At 41.6% G+C, this 19,810-nt stretch overlaps 1 protein-coding gene across 15 annotated transcripts in view; it reads left to right on the top strand.

The window, feature by feature from the left end:
* CELF4 (CUGBP Elav-like family member 4) overlaps positions 1–19,810 on the top strand; it is a 696,270-nt gene that overhangs the window by 646,779 nt on the left and 29,681 nt on the right. For 10 of the 15 annotated variants that reach the window (XM_059873972.1, XM_059873970.1, XM_059873966.1 and 7 more), the window contains one exon: positions 2,595–2,738. In XM_059873972.1, the coding sequence (XP_059729955.1) occupies positions 2,595–2,738 (144 nt within the window). The remainder of the gene's footprint in view (positions 1–2,594; positions 2,739–19,810) is intronic. The other 5 variants (XM_059873977.1, XM_059873975.1, XM_059873976.1 and 2 more) reach the window with 1 other exon arrangement.

Below are 19,810 nucleotides of genomic sequence, written 5' to 3'. Positions count from 1 at the left end.
TTGTTGTTTTTTTTTCCCTCAGAAGCAAATGAAGATTTCAGCATTGGAAGTTAGGAAAAACTCCTCTGTAGCTGGAAACAAAGTGAGTGCCCCTTGAACGTCTGGGTCAGTAGGGGAAGCCACAGCACAAGCTTCCCAGGCACTTTTAGAGCCAAGCTGGTCTTTGAGAATGGTCCCTGTTTTTTCATGCCCTCCCTGTCTTCCTTTTGGTCTCTGAGTCATGTGAGGAAAAGTTGATTTCAAGGTGAATTAAGGGTTGTTCTCTCCTTGAGCCCAGGCTAAAGGTGGTGTAGTTAAAGTTGTGTGCCTCCTGGTCTGCCTTATGCCTTGGTAGGTGTTTCTCAGCACACACAGGCAGAATCCCTACTCATGCACAGCACATCCAAGACCGCAGGAAATGCAGCTGGTATTTTTTAAAGAATTGGCCAGTTTTACAGTGCAAACTGCTGGCTCTGGTGATGTCAGTGGGAATTTTGCCACCGACTGCAGCAAAGCCAAGATTTTACCCATTTTATTATAATGTGGATCTCAAATCCCACAGCAGAAGTGCTCTGGGGCACGCTCAGATGAAGGAATGAATTTTTTTCCCTGTTATTCTGGACTGTGGTCTGCTCCTGGGCAGAATTTTCTCAATTTTAACAGACACCTAAGGGGGTTAGTGTTTGTTTAACACTTTCAGACTGTTTCATATCTAGCTTATTATGCCAATAACTCTGTATTGTGCAGAAATGGATGGCAGCAAGGATTGGAAAGATAATAGTTGCCCAATGAGAAGACTAAAGAAGAGGCAGACGGGAGGTGGGGGGAAGCTGGAAAAGCTTGGCATGAAATAGGGGAGCCTGATTATGGGCCACTGAGGTTCAAAAGTAATTTGGCTAAGCAGATGACCGGGTGCCTAATTAGTTAATTATCCCACTATACCACTATCCCCCCCATTTGGAAGAAACCCTGTTACCATCCTCATGACCTTTAGGAAATGCACAAGATGCAAAGGATCAGCTGTTCCTTCATGACAGTCCTTTTAGCAAATTAGTGGGGAAAATTGTGCTTAGCAAATATTCATTAGGGCTTCATTTTCCATTAATCCAAAAGGAAATGTGGAGAGCCTGTGACTTCAATCATGCTGAGGCCCAGGAATTTTAATGAGCTTTAAATGGGCATCTGCCAGAATCCTGACTTCGCCGTACTTCTCTTGCCAGCCGGGGGGATGAGTAATGGGTAATAAAAGGTGGGAGCATCTAGACGAACTCCTCTCCCTAACAGGAAAGGCAAAGTTGTAATTTGCTGTGTTATGACACTGTAATTATGCCCGATGAAGAAAACGAGAGTATTAAAAAACCCTTTCCTTCCCCACACTGTGCCCCAGACGTAAAAAGGGGAAAGTTGACTGAGTCAGGTCACAGGGTTGTAGGCACATGGGCGATGGGGAAGGAGGAAACCCTCCTTCTCTCTGACCTCTAACCCTTTTGGCAAAGGGCACACAATGTATCCCCTTCATCTCGATCCCTCTGAGTCAAGCAGAGCTGGAGTTACCTGTCGAGGTCAGTGCAGAGCTGGGCAGCAGCTGGAAGTACCTTCAGAAATAAAATGATGAAATGATGATGTCTCATCAAAGTATACAGTTTTCTGCTATTGAACACTGCAAAGGTTTTGAATGCCTAATTTTCTTTAACAACACCACTTGGACACACCTTTTTGAGTGTTGCTCAAGGACAGCATGCATAAAAATAAAAGTCAGGCTGAAAATTTATATTACAGGCTATTTGAAAAGAGGCAGGTTTGCCCTCTTCTGCCCCAAAATACAATTTCAACAGAATATTTTTTGAGGGTCTCTACTTTAATTTCATATTCCAGATAAAGACAACTCTCTGGATGTTTTCCAGAACATCCTCTGAAATTGATAAGAGAATATGTTACAGGATTGAGGCAAAAAAGCCAATCGATCTTGTCTAGTAATTTGGATTTAAATCCACCTAAAATCTCTCCTGCAGAATGCTCTAGAATGGAGGACATAGACTAACTATCCAGATCTGTGGGAGTCTTCAGGTTAATTTGAGCTGGGGGGATGAATGTAAAATTCTACACTACAAGATGAGCCTGTGGGTTTGTGCATATCCTTCTGCTCATTATCATCATTTGTGTGATGGTATTGTCATCACACAGATTCAAGAAGGATAATGAAACTTCTGCATGCAGACACTGGGAAGAGGCATGGGATAGTGTGGGTCATCCAAAACTCTGCAGGTTAAATAAGATTATGAGGAACAAATAAAATCTATGAACCATATTCTTTCATTCTCTCTGGTCTTACTCCTCTGTTCTGTTCTTTCCATGACCACATGTGCTGGCGCATTCCTCTCTCTCTCTAGATTTTATCCTGGTGTCCTGGGAAAGCGATTGAAGTTACAATAGCCTCTAGGTGACTTTTTGAGTTCCTGGTCTTCTATTTTATCCATTTCTCTGAGAGTCTACAGGCTGCTCCCTAGCTTGACCACTCACCAGTCTGAGAGAGAAGATGCCAAAGTAAATCTCCACCGTGTGCTTTCTCATATCCTATTTCTCTTCATTCATGGGTCTTCTTTTTCTCTTGATAGGACCAGAGGGCTGTAACCTGTTTATCTACCATCTGCCCCAGGAGTTTGGGGATGCTGAGCTGATGCAGATGTTCCTGCCTTTCGGTAATGTCATCTCCTCGAAAGTGTTTGTGGATCGGGCGACAAACCAAAGTAAATGCTTTGGTGGGTAAAGATAACAAAACAATTAGATTCATCCAGGAAAGGGCTTTCTCTGAATACTTTACCTTTCAAACTGCTTTCTTTCTGCTTAAGCTTTATGATTTCTCTCAATTTACTCCTGTCAATACTTTCCCCCTTCCTTCTTTCTCTCCTGATTGTCTCATGCTCAGAGTTGTGTGTGCTGCTTAGAGGTCAAGGTTTGGCATCTCACCAGCAGCAAGATGCTGCAGACACTGGTGGGGTCAGAAAACACCCCACTTGTAAAGGGAGGTGGGGAGGATGCAGAAATTACTAAAGCAGCAGGAGCAAAATGGATGGGGATGGGCATAGGTGAAATTATGAGATTAGCAGAGGGATCATGTTGCAGAAGGGGAATTTCTGTACCTAAGGCAAAGGACAAACAGGCCTGGGGTTGAAGAGAAGACAGAGGTGTAGGGTCAGCTTTCCTGCAGCTATGATGTATTAGACTGCAAGGGGGTAAGAGCCAAGCATCTGCTGAGAGCCTGGTCTTCTGGGGGATGATGTCTGTTTGGTAGATCACATTCAGGCATGTTCTCACCTACTGGACCTGAGGCAGCACCCTAGCAGGTAGAGATGGGCCAAGGTAACCTCATGCCTCAGCTGACAGGCTGTGCTAAGAGACTGGGTTTGAAAGCTGCACCTGGCTCCCACAGCTCTGGCCTCACTGCTGGCTCCATCCCACCAGCTGGAGCATAGAAGGAGCCCCAGGCAGGACACCCTGAGCTGCACGCACAGTGGGAGGGCTCAGCCAGCCAACAGCCATGGAGCGATGTATGCATGGGCTCTCACTGGGATACCACCTTTTGCAAAGTTGGGGCTCTTAAGGGTCCCTTTTGGCAGTGTGGCAGCATGGGAACCCTGCCACATTTGATCCCATCACACCTGGTAGACAGGGGATCTCTCAAAGCCATGCACCCACCACTGGGATCTGTAATTTTTGATTCTCTGCCATCCTGCACCTCTTGCATACCCTCCCTGGGAAGTGCAACAGAACAAACTATTGCTTTTTTTTTCCCTGTTACTTGCAGTTAATATGGATTCTGTCTCTCAGGCAAACTTCCAGAGTTAAGACTCATTGGAGTTTTCATTTGATTTTAAAACCACTTTCAATTTCCACACTATGCTTTCTTTCCATGCTACCTTCCCCTTTCCCTCCTGAACAGCTCACCTCCCAAATCTCTTACCTCATCCCTTTCTCTAGGCACAGTTTCTCCTGCCCATCCACAGAGAGTCTGAACAGGCTATTCTCCCTTTTGTTGGAAGGAACCCTGACCTCTGAGGAGAGGGACACAGCCCTCCCTGTTACCAGGAGTGTCTGGGTTGCTGCGCTCTCCAGCACTAAAAGAATGAAGGACAAAGAGTCTGGCATGCAGAGGCAGTTGGCAAATTCAAATTAGAACTCAAAACTCTGAATTAGCCCCAATGAATCCAGAGCCCACCTGCTTTTTATATACAAATTATACATATATATATATGTACATATATATAAATCTCACAACAAGTTGAGCAGACCAACACAGCTCTAGGTGACACTGAAACTGATGCTCAAAGGAGATCCACAGATTAGAAATGGACCTTTGTCAGTGGAATTGTCATCTGTGCTTAGACAGATGGGCCTGGTTCTCCACATAAAGTAGATTCGTGGGCAGGGATTTTGGGCTGCTTCCAAGGTGCTGTGAGGTCGAGGCTGAGAGTTAAGCAGGAGCTGAGGGGTCTTAGCACAAACTTTTCTTGAGTTTTACTTGGAGAAACATCAGCTTACTCGGTGAAGTGAACTCCAAAACTAACTGTGGGATATTGAAGGCTGAAATAGGGAGGTGTTCCTTTGGAAGTGTTGACTCAAGAACACAGACAAGCAAAAGAAGGAATTAAAGATTGCTGGTGAATCTTGGTCACCTTATATCTGCTTCTGAGACACAAATACCAAGGTCCCGTCAGTTTGGGATCCCAGGTGTCAAGTCTCTGGATTTCTCCTAGTTTTCCATAGAGCTGAGTGCCTGCTGTGACTGCTGGTCTCAGACAAATATGTTGACTATGCTTCCACATCCACCAATTCCAGAAGGATAGAAATAACAGAAGCACAGGTAGCTAACTATCACAGGTAGGTTATGCTGTTTTTCAAAACTTCCCACCCTCCTGACCTTCAGATTTAAAGCAATGTAAAAATGTAAAAGGTATTAGAGGAAATCAGGCCTTTCAATTGTTTTCCTAAGTCTACTGAAGCTGGCATTTTTGTTGAGAAAATAAATTTAAATTTAAAAAAAATTACTTTCTCCTAAAGGAAAATAAGAGATTTTATTAACTTTGAAAGTAAGAAAATTCCATCTTTGCTGCTAAAACATTTCCCAAAACTCAACATGTAAGAACACAGCATTTGCATTCTATTTCACTTTTTTTTAGTGCGGCTAGAGCTCTCCAACTGCTAGCCTGGGGGGACAATCCTGTCTGGCCCCAGAAAGATATTCCACTATTATATGACCTTTTAAAATATATCTGCTAAGCAGATCCCAAATAAATTGCTGTAACAGAGTTTAGCCCCAGGTTGTCGAGAAATTGTCAAGAAGTCCTGCTTTAGACAAACTTTAAAAATTCTATGGAGAAAATGTCACCATGTTTTTTTCCACAGGAACAGAAAAATCTTTATTTGATGCCTTTGTCTCACTGTTGAACAACCTGTAAACAGCTGGCACAAACTGAACAAGTCAGTAGAGCCGCATGTCAAAACAGAATTGTGGAGGTCCACAAGGATCAGGGGGTTGGGTCACCATTGCTGTAAAGATGGACAGAGAGAATTGGGGTTGTTCAGCCTGGAGAAGGTCCCAGGGAAACCTGATAGCACCTTCCAGTATTTAAAGTGGCTGCAAGAGAGCTGAGATGGACTTTTTACAAAACTGTGTACAGATAGGACAAGGGGGAATGGCTTTAAAATGAAATAGAGGAGATATAGCTAAGCTATTAAGAACAAATTCTTGACTGTGAGCATGGTGAGGCACTGGGACAGGCTGGCCAGAGAAGCTGTGGATGTCCCATCCTTGGAAATGTTCCAGGCTAGGTTGGGAGAAGCTGGGACCAACCTGGCCTGGTGGAAGGTGTCCCTGCACAGGGCAAGGGTAGCTGGAACTTGATGAACTCAAAGGTGCCTTCCAATCCAAACCATTCTATGATTTTTCCCCTTATTATTTGTATCTGAATTCTTGCCTGCATTTTGAACGCGAATTTATCTCTTTTTGCCACTACTGGCAGGATAGTGTTGGGGCAGCTTCAGGAATGTTAGGGAGAAAATGAGGTCAGAAACAAACCTTTCTCCTGGTTTTTGGAGTCCATGAGCCTGCAGAGACCCCCTCGCACCTGCTCATGCTAAAGAAACCATAGTGTGGTCAGAAAACTTTTGACATTCTCAATTTTGAGGCCACTGCCTCCTGACTGACAAGGAGCAGTGAGGAATGCCAGCTACAGTAAACACCAATACCAGATTTAAAATGTGAAAGTGCTCAGGGTATGTCTGTTGTTTTCCCTAGCGGGACTGCCTGCTCTACTGTGTAAGGCTGCCTAAGAAACAACCCTCATTTCTCACTGAAAAAAGTCATTCAGTCTGGGAGGCTTCTTTGCCTATGACTTTTCTTCTGCTGCACACATCCAGGCTAGACCCAAATCCTTCATTTTCTCTTGCAGTTTTTCAGACCTCTGGCTTTATTTTTTCTCCTGTCCCTGTCTTGATGCAGCTGTAACATGGCTAAATGCAGATCATCCTTGTCCTTGCTATTCACCAACACCTTGTCTATCCCATGACCTAAGCCTCCATCACTGACCATATCTGCATCCCCTTGGGTTTCTCCTCAGGCACTGTCCAGTCCCCATTCTTGTATTCAGACTTAGTGATTTCACCTTCACAGCTCTTCACCGTTCTGCCCTTTTCTCTCTCTCCTCTCTCACTGGTTCTTCACTCAATGCCCAGCTGATCCTGTAGACTGTACCCACACACTCCTTTTGCAGCCAGCATGTTTCTCCAACTGGCAGTGCTGTCAATTCCCAGTGAAGTGGTAGGGCCACAGCAGGACTCATCTCACTCAGAGAAAAATTTCACTTAGTTGGACACTCCTTGAAGATGGTGACTCCCATTCTCAAAGTGGGCTGGTCTAGGAAGACTTGCATGGAGGTAAAGTGTGCTGCAGCCTGAGTGTCAACATCTGCAGGATCCCAGAGTCTGTGTCTGCACAAGGCAGCATTCACACTGGGTCTCTCACGTTCCCACTACACGTGTGCCTGTTATTCTGTGTGTAGGTGTACTGAATGTCAGAGGACATGGATTACATCTTTGTGCTGGTCTCAATGGTTCTGGTGATAATTCCCCTCTCAGTTATGTAGATAGTTTAAATGTGAACAGTTTGTGTACAAGGCTAAAAGAGAGCTCCAGTAAAACAACGCTGTTAAGGCTGCTCAGGCAAGTAGGCAATGTGAGAAGGGCAACTTTTCACCCTGCCCACATACGGCTAACTCTGCCTCTGTCATAGGGTGACGCTGCAACACAGCCCAGAAACACTCACTAAATGTGTTTTATGTTGTCTCATAAAACACATCTAAAGAAAGAACTTGAAGACATTAAGTTAGTGAAATACAGAGACAGACATATTCTAGAAAAATGTTTTAACAGAGAAGAGAGCGAGCAAGACAGTTTTGGGCAGTAATAATTAGGAAGACATGTCAGAAATTAGAAAAAAGAGAATATGGATGGAGAAGCAGAGGTCAAATGGTTATCCCAAAGTGTCAAATAAGATGTAGATAAATTAAAGCTGGAGGAATTGCTTTACTTGGTTTGCTCCAGTCACCTCTTTCTGTGAGCAATAAGCACCTGGATCTGCCAACTTTTTGCACACCATTGAGCAGCAGACACTGTCAGGCCAATTCTGCTCCATGTCCCTGCTTTGTCCCCTACATGTCTCCTTGGCATGTGCCTGTTCTTCACACCCATTGCTGCAGCAGCTCCAGTTTCTCCCCATGGGACAGTGACTCTGGAAGGCTGTGAACAACCTGTCTTATTCCCAGAGAGATGCTGTGATTTCCCTCCACCCAGATTGACATACTCTGACACCACAGGTATAAGCAAACACAAGTGGCATATGCTTTTCTCCTTTTCTGCACATTCCAGATGCACGTTCACATTGGCAAAATGTCCCAGCCCTTTTTGAAATGTCCCACATTAAACAAAAGAAGGAGCATTCCGGGTTACAAACTGCAAAGGCTTCTTAGGACCAAAGGTTTATATATCCTAAAGGAAATATCTTGTTTGTCTCCTAGTACAACATGAACATTGATTGTTTCATTCCAGATTCCTGCAGGGAGTGCATTTCAAAGTTGCTAATGGACCACCTCATTTGGAAAAACATCCAGTCTTTTATGAAGATGCCAAAATAGAGAAAATAACATCACTTGATGAGGGTCATAATAGTTAATTAAGTTTGCTGTTAAATAATTCTATTCCCTACTAAACTCCTCCTAGCTTATGAAAAGAAACTGGGGAGACAAAGAAGAGAGATTAAAAGTGAGAAAAGCAGCGAGGAATGAGAACTGAACACAGGAGGGGGTGAAGCTCGGGAGAAGGGCTGAGGGATGGGCAGAGCTTGTATCCTGTTATTAAAAACATGCTGTGGCAGTTAAATGCTGCAGTGTGGTGGCAAAAAAGGTGGAGTGGGAGATGCAAGGCAGCAGGCAGGTCGTGATGATCTGCAGAGTTTCAATCTGGAAGCTGAAATAGAAAGAAGGAAGATGTGTCAAGAGAATAGGACACTGCAAAGTTGTGCAGGGCCGTGGGACAAGGGGCATTGCACATTAGGTCTAAAGTGCATTGGCAGCATTCCACAAGACATAGGAGTGGAACAAGGGACCCTGAGGTACATTAGGAAAATATTGTTCAGCACCTGCTGACAATGTGCCTCCAATATGCACTGCCAAATATGGCAGTTTCTCATTTAATAATAATTTAAAAAAATAAAAGAAAGAAAAGCAGCAACTCTCCTGGGGTTCATCCAGGAAATGAGCAGGTGCAGAAGTAAGGTGCTGTAAAGGAAAGAAATTCTTGTTGCATGTTCATAGCCCATATGGGTGATCACAGTTCAACCTAGCTGTTAAGATTGGGCTCCCCTTCTTGTAAAAGTACACTGACTCCTTTACACAGGTCTTTAGGATTCATGGAGTTATTCATCAGATAAAAGGTTTTTGGGGTTTCTTTTCTCAGTCTTCTTTTGGTAAACAGGAAATTCCCACCAAATAGATTAGGAGGGAAGCATTATTAGGAAGGACTTGAAGCGTGTAGCTTTGTTTGTTGCTGTTATCAGCACTATGATTGACTTATTTTTTTCTTCTTAGTATTAACCCATTTCAAATTTCCTAAGGAAGTCTCTACCTGATCCTTTCTCCCTGCAGCCCTTAGAATTGGGCTCTGTCCTTTATTTCACACGATCTGGTGACAATACATTTTGTTTCAGGGCTCTCTTTGTCATTCCCATATGGCTACAGCCTACAGAACACATCTCAAAGAGCAATGGAAGAAGCCACTTGCTTGAGTGCCACAGCTGAGACAAAACAGAAATTATTGTCCAGGCACATTAAGCAAGTCTGACCCCTGGTATGTTTCAGTTCAGATCAGCACTGGTTTGTTGTAGTCCTCTCCACCCTGAAGGACCTGGCACAGCCAGAGAGCCAAGGAGGGACTCATAAGGCGTGTCCAGCTCAGCTGGAAACTAATCCAAGGGGAGGAGGACACCCCCAGAGGGATGCTTTGAGCTCTCAGAGAGAAGGGGAAAGAGACATAGAAGTTTAATATCTGCTAGCCTATTCCAAAGCAGCCAAGCTCTGAGATTTCAGGTCTGCAGAGTGAGGATGGAACTCTTCCAGCTGATAAGGAAAGAGTTGTGTGAGTAAGAAAGAGAAGGAGCAGTTCATCAAACCCGCTGTACAGCACCTCCAGCCATTGCAGTTGGCTGGGGGAGGCTTTAGGGGGAGGAGGAGGAACAGGAGAAGTATTAGGGCTGTGAGCCACTATTCATTTACAAACTATAATTAATTTGATGTTTAGATTAATTTCTGATGCACTCTCAAAGGTGCACTGAAAGCATTTTTCCTTTATTATAATGTTGATTGCTTATTGGGGAGATAAATCTAACTGTCAGTTATGCACTGACTTACCAAAACTTTCAGACCAAGCAAGCATGTATGCATAAGGAACAGCTGTTTGCAGCTCTCCAGTTAAAGGGACAGCTCTGTCTTTTCCCAATAACTTACATTACAGAAAACCTATATATTGTACACAGGGACTTCTGCTTTCTTTTGTAGCTCAACAATTTATTAGACAAGAATATTTTAGCAGAATCTATCTTCTATTTATATGGGTGTCTATGTGTCTGTCACTGTTCTATCCATCTCCCTCACAAGTGATAAAGTCAACTCAGAATTATTTTTTTTAAGTTAGGGGTATGTCACATGCACACTTACCCCATCATTTTAAATGCTTCTTCTCCTGGGGTAATCAGATGGAGGAACTCATTATTGTAGGGTCATTGTGGCTCCTTCTTTATTGACTTTCAAAAGGGAAATGGTCACAATCTGACCAATAGAAATAACCACAGTTAAGAGTTAACACCAGAAGAGGAGTTTTAGTGCTACTTTGATTCCAGTCAGAAGTTTCTGTTCAGAAGTCAGAATAATGACCTCTCCAAAGGACAGGCCCATTTCTGAACTCAAAGTGATGGATTTGCAGAGTGCAGATGTAACACATCCTACTCTTGTGGGACTGCAGACCCACTAGAGCATTTTGTCAACCCATGGCATATGGGTTTATTTTTTGTTGTCCCAAGACAACAAAAGGAAGGATGGAAGGAAAATTCAAGCTGTAGAGTGGATGAGTCTCCAGCAGTCCATGCAGCCATCCATCCCCCATATACCTGTCTTCAGCTTCCTTTCATCCACCCATTCTGCCTCACCCACTGCTCAGGTCTGCTCTTCACCATCTCAAAGTCTGCTGCCTGGTTAGTTACTGAGCAGCTGTTCAGTAGATCCTCACATCTTCATGCTTGGCCCCAAGCCTTCCTTTTATATGATACTCAAACTCTGCCATGAATATGAATTTATTTTTATTTCCTCATCTGTTTTCCTAAGACCCTTCCCATCAGAGCATTTGAGAGGTTCACAGAGCTAAGCAATGGCATTTTGCTGGCGCTCCTGATGTCCTCACTTCACCAAGGGGATGATGAGGCAGAGAAATAGCCAAAACTATTTATTGATCTTGGATTATTAATCTGAGTTGCCACAAGCCTGATCAGTCTGTTTCCCAGCTTTGTCTAAGAATTTAGCATAATGCAGAGCATCCTATGTTTTTGTCTGCTTCAGATGCAGGTATAGGCAGCAGCCTTTCTGCCAGTGAAATCTCAGGCCATGCACCAAAAGAAGAGGAAAACCCAGTAAATCTTCATCTTCACTGAAAACTAGAGAGGCTTCACACATCTGCAAAAACACTCTGACACAATTTTACATATATTTTTAATATTAGTGTGCCATTATCTCAGTTTGGGCCATGATAATTAAGCCACAGCTGGACCTTGCTTGGGCAGGACTCAGCAGTGACAAGGGACAGGAGCACCCACTTTTGAGAGATAGGAAAGTTTAATGACATAGATTCAAGCTGTGCTGTACCACTGGCACTCAGAACCTGCTCTATTTTATTTAATAGTAAAAAGCAGCCTAGAGGTCTTACTAAAGGAATTCTGTGATATATGATAAAGTTAGCATAAATGGGACGTCATGGCAGAAATAGGGACAAATTCCAGTTTTCCAAGGCAACCTCTGCTTGTACAACTACAAAACCATTCTTTCCCTGCCTTATTTACTGTCTAAATTCTAACATTTACAATAACAAGTCTGATACATTGCCATTTTCCTTGCCCTGTTATGTTATTCATTCTCAACAGTAATTAAAACAAGGATGCCATGAAAGAGAAAAATACAGAAATGCGTGGTTAGAAGCAATGCCTTTATGCATATACAAAGCAACACAGAATTAAAATTTTATAGGTAACATAATTTCTTGCATTTCTAAACCAAGTACTTCATTTTGCAACCTTATTGTTGTTTCAATTTATGGTTGCATGTGATATCTTCCCTTTTGAAGTAAGTAACCCTAAATCAAAAACTTCCCAGATAAGAGTAGCATCTTCAAATAATATATATTGACATATTCAAAAGCTGTCATCAGGGTAACAACTTGCAGATCACCACAAAAACAGATGTATCATTCTTAGTGATGGAACTTTTGGTTTCACCTATATCAAATCCCCCAAAACAATTTGGCATCAGCTCTGCTCTCCCCAGTGTTGATCAGTCATATCACACACATGTAAGTATTTACATGATATATATATTATATAAGATATGCACAGTTAGTTACATTGCACGTGTACTACATGTACATTAATTCAGTAACAAATGTAAAAACTTGCAGACACAATTGTTATTGAAAATAATGAAAATTCCTGAACAATTGTTTGAATTTTAGCAACCTGCTCCAATGCTTGCTGGCCTTCAAGGTGAAGAGTTTTCCTTGTGAACTGTCTGAACCTTTGCTGTTCCAATTTATGTCCCCTGTCTCTCATTCTGCCACCACGCACCTCTGTGAATCATCTCTCAAGTTGGAAGGGACCCATAAAAATCACAGTGTGCAACCCCTGCTCCTCCCAGAACTACCAAAAACTAATCATATGGTTAAGAGCATTGTCCAGATGCTCCATGAACTCTGACAGGAAACAGATTTTCTTCCTTTTGGACAGCATGACCTAAAAATCTGATTGTGTTCTTACCATTTAAAGGTGAAATAAATTATTCTCCTAAAGACAGGTCTCTACAGACCCTTTAAATCCTGCTCTAGAAGGGTCTTCAGAAATCATGAAGCCTTTAGCCAGGTCTTTGTGCATCTTCTGACATGGCTGAATAGGTTTCAGAAAGATTATTGTTTTGCTAGGTGTTTTTTTTTTTTTTAATTCTAATGAGAGAATTTGTGGTACTGTGTTTTTGAATTTGATGCAAAAGACATGTTCTTTTAGAGATGGTTCATATTTTCACTCCATCCATTCAAATTAAGATCCCTCTACAAACTACTAACATATCATGCTGTTCTCAGGTCTTTAAGTTTTCTGTTCAAAGGCATATTCAAAACCATGTCTTCAAAATATATTTCTATTCCTCTTAGTTCAATAATTAAAACAGAATCTTACTTTCCAGTCTTCTACCCAAGAGCGGATCAAGAGCTCAGATGGGTCACTGGGCAGAGGCCCCAGAGCCAGTACTAGATCAGGAGTTAGTAAATCTGTATTATGATCAGGTCCCATAGTCCCATACTATTCTGAGGAGCTGCAGACTGTTCTTCACTGAGATCTCCAAAATCTAGGCCTTTAAAGGCCACTAATGGTGAACATTCTGCTGGCAGATCAACAGGAATTTATCAGCAACTCTGCAGTAATAAGACTGTTTTTCTTTCTCATTGTTGATTTTGAAAAAAGAAGCAAGACAATCATTTTCCTGCCCTATGGGGGTGGTTTAAAATATGGAGGTTTTATAATGACAGTGAAAGAATCACAAATGTAATAGCTGGTTGAATCTGGAGATGTTATCTTCCAGTTAAAATGTGTGCAACTCTTTACTTTCTACTCTTGCTACCCAGCACAGGTCAGTGCCAGTTCACAAACTCCTGGTCTAGATATTGAGAGATTTTTCTCTTTTTCTTTCCTTTCCCAATGACTCACTGCATATGAGGAGGTTTGTTTTCCTGTTGAGTTCACTTTTAGTTTGGTTAGCTGTTTTTCACACAGTCGCCTCCATAGAAAGTAAAATATTCCTTCAAAAATCATGGCCAAAAACTGTTCATCACCACTTCTGGCTTCTGAGCAGAAATTTCCAGACTGCTGCACAAGACAAGCTTCAGTTCTTTCTGTCTCTGTTGGGTTGTCCCAAACTACCCATAATGAGGTATCAGGTGTTCAACAACCAGTAGGGAAGGGGTGAGTAGTTGTCCATCTAAGAAATGGTCAGCAAGAGCAAGGTGGGTAGGTTCTGTGCATTGCTGCACCAAAAAGGGAAATATTTCAGAGGTTCCCTGAGACACAAGAGAACTGCTAAAAAATAGTGACTAGTATGGCTCACAGCTCACCTTCCTGACAGGATTTCCTGTTTTGTTTGGGTGTTTTATTTTTTGGACTCTTTTTCTTGATTAGACCAGGAAGGAATTTTATTACTTACCTACTACAGAACATTTTCAAGAACAAGGTCACTTTTTATGGTACTTGTCTCTTATAGATCAAGAAGGATGACTGGTGATTTTAGCAGTTGCCTTGTTCATACATGGCTTTTTTATCAAAAAGTCACAAATGAAGCAGGATCCAGGAGAGAATCAGGGAGCAAAGAAATTAGATTTAGATGAAAATCAGATTGTGACATAGCTGGTGGGAGGTTCAATAATTATTTTCTTCAGGTTTATATTGCAAACTTCAACAAAATGAATGTAAAAATAGCCTTCATTTTGATTAAAAAACAATCTCAGTGCATCTTTAACTGAGCATCAGCATCTACTTAGAACCTGTGCAAAACCTACTTTATACTCATCCTTTATTTCCAGCTTCACATTGAAGAAGACCATATATCCTCACAGGTTCACCTGCTTTTTTCAACCATGTGATTTCCCCTATAAACCTTATTCTGGCACATGATGACATCAAATGTTTTCAAGGAAGGCTCAGAAAACAAGTCAAGAAAAATTCCATCCATTTCCGAGAGTATTTAGGAAATAGCTTCAGTCCTACGCATCATTCAAAAAGAGGACAAGTACTATTTAGTCATCTACACGTGATTCATCACTGGCTGTTTGTTCCTTGGGAGGAAGATAATCATCATCACCTGGGCTGGAACATTATGGTTTTTTATAGAAGAACCACAGTGCTTTTTGTCCACAGCAGACATGTATGTATACTGGTCCTGTGTCTGTTTCATGGGCTCCCCAAAAAATGGCTGAAGCCTCAGTCCTTCACTTCTTCCATCAATTCATCAATTCTGCTTATAAGAATGGGTAGAACCACAGTCTATAGCATCAGACAAGTAATTGCTCATCCTTTAGAAATCCTCTGTTTACAGGAAAAAGAGAAGTATTTAATCTTTACTCCATTGTTATGATGAGAGATCTGTTGTAGCTTTTTATATGAAATTTTTATTCCTTTTTATCTTTTTAGAAAAAGTTATTCCTAATCATGTGCTCAGATGTATATATGAGCCACAACCTTGGATCCCAGAATCATGGAATTATTTGGATTGGAAGGGACCTTAAAGATCATCTCATTCCAGTCCCCTGCCATGGGCAGGGACATTTTTCCACTAGACCAGATTGCTCCCAGTCTCATCCAACCTGGCCTCGAGCAGGGATGTGGCATCCACAGCTTCTCTGGGCTATATGTGCCAGAGTCTTATCCCTCTCACAGTAAAGAATTTCTTTCATATATATAATCTAAATTTCCCCTCTTTGAGTTTGAACTCTCAGATCGGATCTGACCATGAAGTTGTTTAAATTGTCAAAATTCTAGTCTAATCTAGAGTCTTACCACTGTACTTTCAACATGAGTCATGACAAGAATTTTCCTATGAAAAAGAATCTAACCCCATACAGACTATGAAAGAGAAGACTTGTAGCTAGAGTAGTCCTTCTTGATCTTAATGATCATATTCAGGGTCAGCATCTACAGCCCTCTGCTTTCAGAGGAGACACTGCTTCTTCTGCCTGGATATTTCTCCATCTGGAGAGCATCCAACAGGCAATGCACAAAAACAGGGACCAACTTCTCTGCACACTCCAGCTCACACTGTTGCAGTGTGGAGAGGCAGTTTCATGCACTGGAGGACAGGAAGGCGACATCAGGAAGATACTTGTGTATTTCAAGCTACCTTCTGCACTGGGTGTTCTGACCTTTAGAGAAAGTTAATCATGCCATCTACTTTCACTCTTCATTTAATCTCCCCTTCCCATCTGTTCAGTTTCTCTCAGCTGGAAGCAAGATGAAGAACGAGTACAAGTCAGCCTTCTCAGTGGTCTGCAGCCCACACTTTGGGGCCATTTATTATAAGGCATTAACATCAATTGTCACCTGTATCATGACTGTTACCTCAATCCATCCCAGATTAGTAAGCAAGAACTGATTCTCTAAATATCTGAACTGCAAAATGAACAATAGACAGACAGATAATGCAGTATCAGAAGAGACTGTTCTGATCCTTTGGACTGAAGTCTGAAATAACATATGCCAGGTGCCTCAGCTCATGTGACAGGTTGAAACCTTCTGCTTGAGTCATAGCATCCCTTTTAGAAAATCTCTTAATCAAGGTTTCATGTGACGGGTGCTCCACCCCTATTGCTAAACAAGATGTTTTCCAAAATAGTTAATTACCTTCACCGTTACAAATATGCAGACTTGGTATCTTATTTCCATTTTAAATTTGACAAATGCCTGCTTCCAGAAGGCACAGAAGAAATCAGCAAGCTCTTCTTTTACCCCCTATTCTAAAAGAGCCCCACGTTTTAGTAGGTATTATTTATAGGATATGCCAAGAAGCAAGTTTAACTTTCTCATCAATAAACTGTGGCCACTCTTATTACCCTTTCAGACCTATAATTACTCTTCTACTTCCAAATAAGTATTTAAATTTATTTGTTTTCTAGAACAATCACTAGAACTAAATGCAGAATTCCAGTAAGGATCTTTCCTGAGCCATACTCAGAGGTAACACTGCCTTGCTATTTCTAGAAGATATTCAGCAAAGGTAACTTCATCCCAAAACTGTACTGTCTTGAGACTTTGAGAATTTTAACACAGTCCTGAGAGCTCATATATTTGGCTGTTACTATGACACCCATCTTCTTCTTAAGACCCACTGTTTTCTAATGAGGATTTCCTCTTCTCATGAGTGACCCACTTGCTTTTTCCTGGAGATACTTAATTTTGCATTTGATTGGATTAAAATGAACACCCTTTAACTGCGTCCAGCCTACACAGTGACCCGGGTCACTTACTTCTGTCATTATTTCACCATTTTTGTATGATTGGCCAATTTTACCAGTAATTACTTCAAATGTCATCCAAGCAATGCTAGAGAAATTGAATAGCACAGAGATTTCAGCACACCGCTGAAGGAGTCTCCTAGAATCTCTGCAATTTTGTTTGTCACAACTGACAGATCCTTTGGTGGTCTCATTTCTGGGCTGAAAAATTTTCATTTTCTGTAAGGAAATGCTGTCTGAAATACTCTAACAAAGTTTAAATACACTTTATGATAACTTACTTTATTCACCGAACTTGCAATTTCATGCAATCAGTTTCATTTGATAGATGTTATGTTCTATGAAACCATGATGATTGGTACTAATTGTGTATCTTTTTAAATTCTTTGCCATATTATCTCATATCAAAATTTTCATAATTTTTCTGGCACTTATGAAAGTTTAACTAAGTTTATCAGGTCACCTAGTTTATACCCTTAAAAATTAATATTAGATTTTTTCTTTTCCTGGAACATTTTGAAGGTTTTCTAATATTCCATAAATTTCTAAAATGAACATTAATGGCTCAGCAGATTTCTGAGCCAATTCCTTGAATATTCTGAGTTTCCAATTATCTCATCCAGCAGATGGGAAATATTTAATACTAGTTGTTTAGCACAGTCGTCTGTTACTGACTGTTCATACATTAAAAAAATGAATGGATGGACGGATGGGATGGATAGCTGGGTAGACAGATCTCTCTCAGACATGATTAAACAGCAGTGGAAGGTTAAATAATCCAAAAAGTCATCCAACCCTATTAGACACTGGAAAACAGCTGAAGTGCTATGCCCTTGCTCTGCAAACGCACTCCTTTATTGAGTATTCCAGTACCCATAAATCACCTTATAATACAATAGCTTCCAATGCACACATACATTATAGAGCTACTTACATACAGATTGTATCCTGAAATTCTTTACAGCACTAAAAAATTGTGAGGCAGCAGCTAGTACATTGTGTAAAGAACACAGCAAGGTAAAGACCTTGCAAAGCAATTAAGAGAAAACCTCCACTCTCTGATAAGACTAATAAACATGGAGAAAAAGAAACCGAGGAGTCATAGGAATTAAAGAGACTGAAGTAGCAGGGAAGATCTAAAGAGCAGGTGGGCAGGTCCTTGTGGGGGGAGAAGGACAGGAGCTACTGAGCACCACCCTTCCCACAGGAAGACTACTTTGATGTGAGCACCTTACTGCTGCCTTCACAGCAAAAAACGCCTCCCTAGATCTCACCTTTCACTGGTCAGTAACAAAAGCAAGGAACCCAAGAGCAGAGGGAACAGTTATATTAGTAACCAATTGTATCAATAACTAATTCCATAATTACTGACTCAGATTCTTGGAGGAAGGACAGAAGGGCAAGGTCTCTGGTCTAACCAATTACCAGCACTTTCTGCAGATCCCTCCATTTTAGCATTCTCAGACACATGGTGTGACTCTTGGGGCTGTCCTGTGTCAGGCCAGGATCTGGATTCAAGGATCCTTGTGGTTCCCTTCCAGCTGAGGATATTCTATGTTTCTGCTGCTCTAGTCTAGCCAAGCTTCCTTCCTACTGTCTAGGGGAAGCACAGCAGACACAAGGAAAGCACAAGGCTTGGACTTCTCCTTTGCTAGTGCCTAGGCCATGTGCGTGGCATTTCTCTTTCTCTCCCAGAGGCTGAGCAGCAGATCCTTGCTCTTCTGTTACTCTCATTTCTCTCTGCTAAAATGAATACGGTTTGAATGTCAAAAGGAAAAAGTTCAGAGGATATCTCCTTAGCTAGTGACTTCCATAACTGAAGGAACAAGAAGCACCAGGAAAGATCCTTCATGGCAGTCAGACAAATATTCTGATGGCCAGAACTATTAAAAAAAATAGTCTGGTCTAAAATGAGCTAATAAGCAGCAATTTCTGCTTGCTTCTGTTGCAGTGTCTTGTAAAGTATATCTCTGAGATGGCAGCGAGTATCTGGAACATAGATAAAAATATTCTTCTTAGTTTTTAGACAAGTTTAATATTCATTTATTTGAGGTCCCTCTTTTCCTTCCTATTGCCTGAAGGCAACCTAGTTACATGAGTGGACCTGCTGGAGGATCAGCTGCCCACAGTTCAGGAGTCTGGATGAAAAGCTTGCATCTGGACCTCATTTGTGGCCTTGACTGATTTAAGGGAAGTTCAGCACAGTTACCATACACTGGGCTCCATCCAGAGGGAAGCTCCGGCTCAAGAGAGGCAACATGTTATTCTAACCTGATAACAGATCATCAAGAGGCTGTTTTGCACATTAACCACTAATTCTCCTTGCTAGATGCAAAGCAAACCAGAAAACTCAGAAGGACCAATTAAGGATCCATGGAAACATAACTATGTGCTCTATTCAGGACTGCTCTTAGAACACAAACTAGTTCATGGACACACAGAGAAAACACGGACCATAAACAAAAAGTTTACAGTTACAAAACAGTCTTCAGATGTACTCTGACATAGATTGTGAATTCCCTTCTTTATCATCCTGGCTGATTCAAAGAGAAAAACAGCCCTTAGGGAATATCTGTTACATAAAGCCATTGGTGATCGTGCTGATCACATAATGAGAAAGGCAAAAAATTCCCTCCCCACGTCACACCACAAGAACTTTCTCTGGAAGGAAGGGGGAGAAAATAAAGCAATTCCAAAATTGTACCCCAGTTTCTGCCTACTAATAGTTAACACAGTCCTGTAGGAAAAGAGTAAGCCAAAAGAAGTAGTGGGCTCCCACAACAGTTCCTTTCCTGGAAGATGCTGTACAGAATCAGAAAGATTAGATGCCCTCTGTTGCTGTCCTAGCAGCTTTCACTGTTCTCTGCCGCTTTTGATAAATCATTTATTAGAACAGCGTTTTTGCATAATCCCTGGGGGGAAAAAAAGGGAAAAATAAAAAACCCACCAATATCCCCCCCATAAAGTAGATTTA

This window comes from Haemorhous mexicanus, chromosome Z (genome assembly GCF_027477595.1).
Source record: "Haemorhous mexicanus isolate bHaeMex1 chromosome Z, bHaeMex1.pri, whole genome shotgun sequence".
Lineage (NCBI taxonomy): Eukaryota > Metazoa > Chordata > Aves > Passeriformes > Fringillidae > Haemorhous > Haemorhous mexicanus.
This window is presented reverse-complemented; position numbering and strand designations above follow the sequence as displayed.